General features: G+C 36.7%; 1 protein-coding gene across 1 annotated transcript; it reads left to right on the top strand.

Annotated features, from left to right (window-relative positions):
- The first annotated feature begins 496 nt into the window (after positions 1 to 496).
- slc35f6 (solute carrier family 35 member F6) lies at positions 497 to 7,579 on the top strand. Its single transcript, XM_051655033.1, has 6 exons — positions 497 to 706; positions 3,125 to 3,197; positions 3,474 to 3,645; positions 3,895 to 4,110; positions 4,352 to 4,462; positions 5,832 to 7,579. The coding sequence occupies exons 1-6, from the start codon at positions 630 to 632 to the stop codon at positions 6,308 to 6,310; spliced, it is 1,128 nt and encodes a 375-aa protein (XP_051510993.1). The 5' UTR covers positions 497 to 629; the 3' UTR covers positions 6,311 to 7,579.
- The last annotated feature ends 29 nt before the right edge of the window (positions 7,580 to 7,608 follow it).

Here is a 7,608-nt window from a genome sequence, read left to right as displayed (position 1 = left end):
TGAGCAGCAGTTCTGTGGACAGAAATGCCTTGTTGATGAGAGAGGCTAACAGAGAATGGCCAGACTGGTTCAAACTGACAAAGTCTACAGTAACTCAGATGACCACTCTGTACAATTGTAGTGAGAAGAATATCATTCTCAGAATGATATTCTGAGATGCGGGTTGGTGCTGTTTTGGCGGCACGAGGGGACCCTACACAATATTAGGCAGGTAGTTTTAATGTTGTGGCTGATCAGTGTATGTGTACATATATATATATATATATATATATATATATATATATATATATATATATATATATATATATATATAAAATGCATAATGCATTTGATTAAAATGCATATGCATTTGATTAAATATTATTAAAAAATATATATATATATAATATAATTTAATTAAATAATATTTAAAGGGGTATATTCTTTAAGGAAGTAGATCTGCGCACATCTACGGAAACACGTCAGCTGATGTGTCACATGATCGATCGCTGTCATGTGATTGGCATACAGGCGAATGAGAACGACCTGTCTTGTTCAGATAATTAACTGTAGTCATCATCAGTGAGAGAGACAAAACTCAGGACATCTGGACTGTCTGATGCTCGCGATCACTCAGTCCCACACTCACCATGGCTTGGACAAAATATCAGCTCTTTCTCGCCGGTCTGATGCTCACCACAGGCTCTCTTAACACATTATCAGCGAAGTAAGTAGAAGACTCGGTGATTGTTTACATTTACTTGACCCAACCTTTGCCGTTATAAACATAGCAGACAAGTGTATTTCAAGCGGTTTTCTTGTCGTCCTTTAGAAAATTCTACACTGTTGCGTTATTTTGCGAAGACGGGCCTAATATTTTTGCCTAATACATCTGAATGGGTCAATTTAAGAAAATGGATTCAAAAATCGAGAGAGAGAGAGAGAGAGAGAGAGAGAGAGAGAGAGATCAAAGAAAGGAGATCGCAAGATTTAGTTTCTTTCAGTAATTTGGATGCATTTGATCAACACGGATTAAGTTACGAGGCTGAAAGAAATCACACATTTTGATAAGATAAGATGACTCACGTGCAGCTGTGATTACCCGACGTGTCGTGACATGCTGATCGTGCACTATCAGCAATTCTGCCACCCAAACTCTTGTGACCATTAGTCAGTCCCTTTACAATCGCATCATACGTGTTTTTCATTAAATTGGGTATTCGTAAGTGTTGGGTTATCCCTATGTCCATTGGGTCAAGAATATCACTGTTACAAATACGATGTAATTTGATGTTTAACTTCATTCTCTTCATGTCTAAAAGCGAAGCTTGATGTTTCATCGAAACAGATATTGGATACTTCACACTCTATCTGCTAAAACATCTGACACTGATGCTGATGCATCCGTGTTGTTACACTTTTTGATTTTTATCAAACCTGGACAAGACATTTGTTTCATCAGAGAAATATGTACATGCATTTTGTGCTCATATAACAATTACTTTAACCCTTGTGCGTCAATAAAAAAAAGTTACTCAGAGGTCCTAAGAGGACAGAAATGTCAGCGTCAAAAAACTGCCATAATAATATTATATATTAATATTATTTTCCACTTTCAATGAGTTTATTTTTTTAACCAACACCAGTCCTGATCATAACTACCAAATATTCATTAATTTTCAGGATTTTAACCCTTTAAATGCCAGTTTGTTTATATTATGTCACTGTTGTTTTTTACACACACACAAATTTCTCAATACACACATACAAAACACACCCACACAATTTTAGCTGCATCATTTATTTAATTGGCCTGCAGTACTCTATAATATAACAAACAGAAAATAGGAAAAAAGCATGTATTTGCTCCATAGGCTAAACATGAGAAAAATGGCACCATCTGGTGGAAAATATTAAACATTTAAATTTTGAAGGCAGGGCTCCGGAATGAAAGCATAATATCACAGAATTCATGATTTTATGCTTTAATGGCACAGGGATCAAATATTGACGTTTCAATGGGGACATTTTTGTCCTGAAGGCCCTGAGTGTAACTATTTTGTGTACACGGTGTATTATAGATGTATTATAGGAACTGAGGTTGAAATATCAAAATTCCTCCAAAAATACACACCTTTGGCAAAATTTATGCCATTGGCTTTAACACAGACAAAGTGATCTAAAAACAAAAATGAAAAAGATAAAAATGTCCCGAAGGACGCACAAGTGTTAAATTGATAATAATCCTTTAATGGGATAATCCTAAAACTCCAGAGGGGAATATCAAAGTCTTTTTGGCATCATGCATTATGTCAGTCATAACTTTTTACATTACATGGTTGTAAAAATTGAATTATTGTGTATAGTTACTTATTAAACTTGGAGTGACTACCAGATGGAAAAGATAATCAATACAGTATAGTTATTTAATGTGTAGTGTGTACAGACTGTGATGTCGCATTTGTGCCTTGTTTAGCATCATCCAGCAATCCAGCAAAAAAATGTATATGTAATTTTTTAATTATTTTGTGTAAATTACATTATACTTTGTATTATATTACCCTGGAATTAGTTTTGAAAAACGAGTTACCACAGATGCGGTGAGGTTTCTAAGACAGCTGCTGAGTGAGTGACAGTAAATTTGCTGTCTTCTTTCTTCTGACGGTAGTAATCCACCGCTCTATATTTTTTTTCTTCATTTGGAAAGTTGTGGAAATGTAATAATAGTGTTTTTTTGTTTTGTTTTTTTATGTTGGAGCAAAAGGGTAAGCAACAATTATATTTGCCGTGGTCTCCCATTCACCGCTATCAAAGTTTACCCTGCAATCATTTACTTCCGCTTCCAAAACCCTATACTTTAAAAAGGGGCCATTGCAAATGAATGACCGTTTGCGAACAGGTTTTCTGAAAACACACTTGTCCCCATTGTTTCGATTCAACCTCACACAATCGGTTGCTCCAATGTTGCTGTGGCGGCTTGTCGGGATGCTCAAACAAACAGATCAGTGTTTTGATAGCGCCATAGTGTTTTGGCTTATCTCTGCTAAATTGTCTATGCATATTAAGCTAGGAAAGGAGAAAGCAGTTTAAAATATATAACATCACATTACCAATAATGACAGTTATCTGACTCTTCACTTTACAGATGGGCTGATTTGTTCTCTGCACCCGGATGTCATGGCGCCCCAAAGCACAACTTCTCCCACCCCTTTGTACAGGTAACTATCTTCATATGTTCTTACCAAGACAACAATATACCATTCAAACTTCCTTCTCAGCACATTTTTGTCAGCCATTCTAAGAAACAGAGAACTGAGAGTATGTCGATTTCTATGTTTTAGCAAAGTGAGAACTGGTTTTGACTCACCCTAGTTCACTTTTTCCCCTTTCTGTTACTTTTTCTACATACTCTTGCATATCATCTTTGTTTACTCTCCTTTACTGTGTTTTTTTTTTTCTTGCTCTCTTTTTCACTACCCCTCTCTCCCATCCAGGCTGTGGGAATGTTTTTGGGTGAGCTGTCCTGCCTGGTGGTGTTCTACATACTCCTTTGTCATGATCGACGCAAACCTGAGCCCACCATGGATCCAGGCCAGAGTTTCAATCCCTTTCTTTTCCTTCCCCCTGCGCTTTGTGACATGATCGGAACATCCATCATGTATGTTGGTGAGTAAGTGCCCCCCTTCACAGAGTAAGGTTATATTTACATATTATGTTTTCTTGATAGTCTTTAGTTCCTTAACCTCTATTTGCTTAAAATGGCCAATGTAGAGTTACATTTATCTAACCTTATCTTAGAAAATGCATAAACAAGTTTAGTCTTAAAATAACTAAAAATACCCAGTCTTATTGATAGATTGACTTACATAGAAATAGAACCACTTTTTATAATTTCCATCCTCTTCATGTCTTTAGCTCTGAACATGACCAGCGCCTCCAGTTTCCAGATGCTGCGAGGAGCTGTAATCATCTTCACTGGACTGCTGTCTGTAGCTTTCTTAGGACGACGACTGAAGCCCAGCCAGTGGGTTGGGATCATAGTTACTATCTTTGGGCTGGTGGTGGTTGGACTGGCTGATTTTGTGAGCCGCCATGGAGATGACACTCATAAACTCAGTGAGGTTATCACAGGTAATGTTCTGCAGAATTATTTGTAATCATCCAGAGTGACTGATTATTCCAAGGTAGGCTTTGGGGAGATAACTGGAGAAGGCACTCGGTCTAAGAATAATGCAGGTTTAAGACAAGGTTTAATCAGAAAATCCCATCATCACAGATGTGAATTGTTGTTTATTCTTTTTTCTTGATTGTTTTTAACAGCATTATCTCAAAAGACTGTTGCACTGATTTGTTTTTGATCTTTCCCTCATAGGGGACCTTTTGATCATCATGGCACAGATTATTGTTGCAGTCCAGATGGTCCTGGAGGAGAAGTTTGTTTACAAACACAATGTGCATCCTCTAAAAGCTGTTGGGACTGAGGGTAAATGTTTTTGACCATGTTTGATCCAAATATATTGATGTTACATAACAATTGTGTCATAATGTTTACAGACTTTTGCATGCACAATCTTACACCGATTATGTTTAATAACTTGAGAATGTGTGAGGTCATATAAATAACGCCTGAATAAGCCAAGCGCAAACTACACGACTTCCTATTGGCGCTCTGCGCACAAAACTACTTGCTTCTTTTGTTTTCAGTTGTGTTGTTGCACGACTTATCCATTGTGCGCATTTCTGTTTATGTTTTGATGTCAAAACCAGAGAATAACTCAATGGTTATTTATTTTTTATTTTTTGGGGAATAAGCTGATTTCTGATAGTTATGTACTCATTAAAAGTGCATCAAGAGAAAAGTAAACACAAGGCAACATAAGATTACAAAAAAACAATGAACAAATTTGGTGAAAAATGCTAACTGTTAAATGAATGAAATCTGTGACAAGATCAAATGATATAGATGGGAACTGATGGTTGACTGGCTTACACCCAAATTTGATCATTACAGTGTAGTTACTAGTGATTGGCCAGGCTGATTAATCTGCTGATAATTGGCCATTTTGTCTGATAACTGCGCCTGATTGGCCAATTAACAGTTGTCATTTCGCATAGTGTTGGTTCCAAAACATACTGCGCCCCTAAGAGGACAGAGTTTGTGTTCCCTCGGAATAGTTTTGCATTCCCTCGTTTTGCTACAGTAACCATGTTTTACCATTATATTTTATAACCTTAGTAAACCATATTTCATGAAACCATAGAAATATTACAGGAAAACGAAAACTATGGTAATTAAAATCATAATTTTGTTGTAATGGTTTTACTATACAAATAACATAGTTTAACTATGGTCACTGTAGTAAAACCAAGGCTTTACTATAGTAGTTATTATGGCAGTTCCATGTTTTTTGGCAGAAACCATGGTTTTACTATGATAATATTGTAGGCTGTAGTAACCATAGTTTTTTGGTGGAAACCATGGTTTTAATACAGTTTAATGCATCCATATAGTAACCATGGTTTTACTATAGACTAACCATGGCTAATCTTGTGGAGGGTAGGGTGGGCAGCCGCCCTAGGGCCCGGGTTGAAAGGGGTCCCGCAACGGTCAACCAAAAGAAACCATAGAAATTACTACGGGCCCAAGGGGTGAAGAAAAATGGCCAGTTTCTTTGCACTGTCCCCCGAAAGATCTAAGTTATGCCACTTTACAAATACAGTGGTTAAACTATGGTATTTTTATTATCATATTTTTAGATTTTAGCATTGTCCATTAAAAAATCCATAATAGTCAAACACTAGTACTTTGAGTCTTTTTCCAGCGGCTTAGTTTTCTTCTCTCTCTCTCTCAGGCCTTTTTGGATTTGTCATCCTATCAATCCTCCTCATCCCGATGTTCTACATCTATGTGGGCAGTTTTGCAGATAACCCACGACAGGTCCTTGAGGACGCACTGGATGCTTTCTGTCAAATCGGCCACAAGCCTCTCATCTTCCTGGCACTGCTGGGCAACACCGTTAGCATCGCCTTCTTTAACTTTGCGGGCATCAGCGTCACCAAGGAGATAAGTGCCACCACTCGCATGGTGCTTGACAGTCTGCGTACTTTAGTCATCTGGGTTGTGAGTTTGGCACTGGGTTGGGAGGTATTCCATGGCCTACAGATCCTGGGCTTCATAATCCTACTCGTGGGTACAGCGCTGTACAATGGACTCCACAAGCCTTTGATAGCCAAACTGCCCTGCTGCTCTGGAGAGCAGAGAGCAGAAGAGGGAGATGCTCCCGAAAGAGAGAGACTGCTTGGCGAGGAAAAAGCAGCACAGGAGAGCTAAACTTAGACTTTGAACAAAATGCTGCTAGCAATGCCGTGCTCTTGTATGTGTGGAGTGTTCAGGCATTCGCTTTGTTTTAACAATTATTTCCATTTTACGCACAGAACTGAAATGAATGAATAGGTGAGTACCTGTATGAAAATAAGGATTGATTTGTAGTCGTAATCTCTGTCAAAATCAGATAAGAGATGGAGATTGCGGCAAGGGAGCATCACATTTTAGTTTTGTTTTAAGAGTCTGAAACAACACTCAGCTGGGAGCCACACCCCTGACCTCATCACTAATTTGTTTTTTGTTTTTTTGCAAACTATTTTTTTTTTCTCTCATAACTGTAAATAGTGCAGTAATGCTTAGATTTTAAAATAGTTTTATATGCAAAGCATTACTTTTAGGAAGGGATGGAATTTTTTTTTTTTTTAAATAATTGTATTGAAACTCAATATTTTAACAAATGTTTTTTAATGCTGTTTTTAGAGGTTTCAGATTCAAAGCAATTAGCTTTTTGCCAATGTAATGTGCTGTTAGAGCACATCTCCTCTTATTTTACCAATCATTTTAATTGAGTAATATTTTTAATCATCTGTGAATCGGGTGCTATGCACTGATAAGAAAGTGCTGTTAAATTTGGGAGAGCTGTAATTGTACATTTAGCTTTTGAGAACGTGAAAGTTATAATTGTGTGTCATTATAAATATTTTTTCTTTGCTACAAAGAATCTTAATCACAAAAAAAACAGCATAAGATTTTAATTAGTTGGCCATTTTTTTATGTTTTGGCCATTGATGTTCTCTGAATTTCATTGAGGAATCATTTGACAAATTTGTCCCCATTTATAAGTGTATAAATTCCTCTCACATTCTCTTTAGAAACATTTGTTTGTCGGTATTAAGACTTGTTATTGATGTTAGCGATTTGTGGGGATTAATTACATGTAATGCCTGTGTCACACATCTTATACATGTGTAAGAAACACTTTGCCTGGTTCTGGCTGCACACATTTTTTTTTTTCCCTCTTTAACTTTGAATTATTGACCTGTGTAATACCACAAGGAAGATATGTGACCAAAATATTGATACTGTTGCAATTTTTTTTTTTTATACTTTGAGCTTGACTTTACATTTATATGTATTTACAGTTCAGCACTACAAAACAATACATGTAAAACACCATAGAAATGAACTTACACTCTGTATAGGCAGAACATCCCAATGCAAAGTCTGAAACAGACTCCGCAATCAATACGACTAATTAAAATAATATTTTGAGCATGTTTTTTTTATTTTATTTGTATTTGTAA

The sequence above is a fragment of the Myxocyprinus asiaticus genome, chromosome 25 (assembly GCF_019703515.2).
Source record: "Myxocyprinus asiaticus isolate MX2 ecotype Aquarium Trade chromosome 25, UBuf_Myxa_2, whole genome shotgun sequence".
Taxonomy (NCBI): Eukaryota; Metazoa; Chordata; class Actinopteri; order Cypriniformes; family Catostomidae; genus Myxocyprinus; species Myxocyprinus asiaticus.
The sequence above is the reverse complement of the archived record's forward strand: the minus strand, read 5'-3'. Positions and strand labels throughout refer to the sequence as shown.

Excerpts from the sequence above, each read along its gene's own strand:
- slc35f6 (XM_051655033.1), top strand. The coding sequence starts at position 630 with ATGGCTTGGACAAAATATCAGCTCTTTCTCGCCGGTCTGATGCTCACC. Across the intron at positions 3,646-3,894 it reads AACATCCATCATGTATGTTG|CTCTGAACATGACCAGCGCC; the intron begins GTGAGTAAGTGC and ends TCATGTCTTTAG. Across the intron at positions 4,111-4,351 it reads ACTCAGTGAGGTTATCACAG|GGGACCTTTTGATCATCATG; the intron begins GTAATGTTCTGC and ends TTTCCCTCATAG.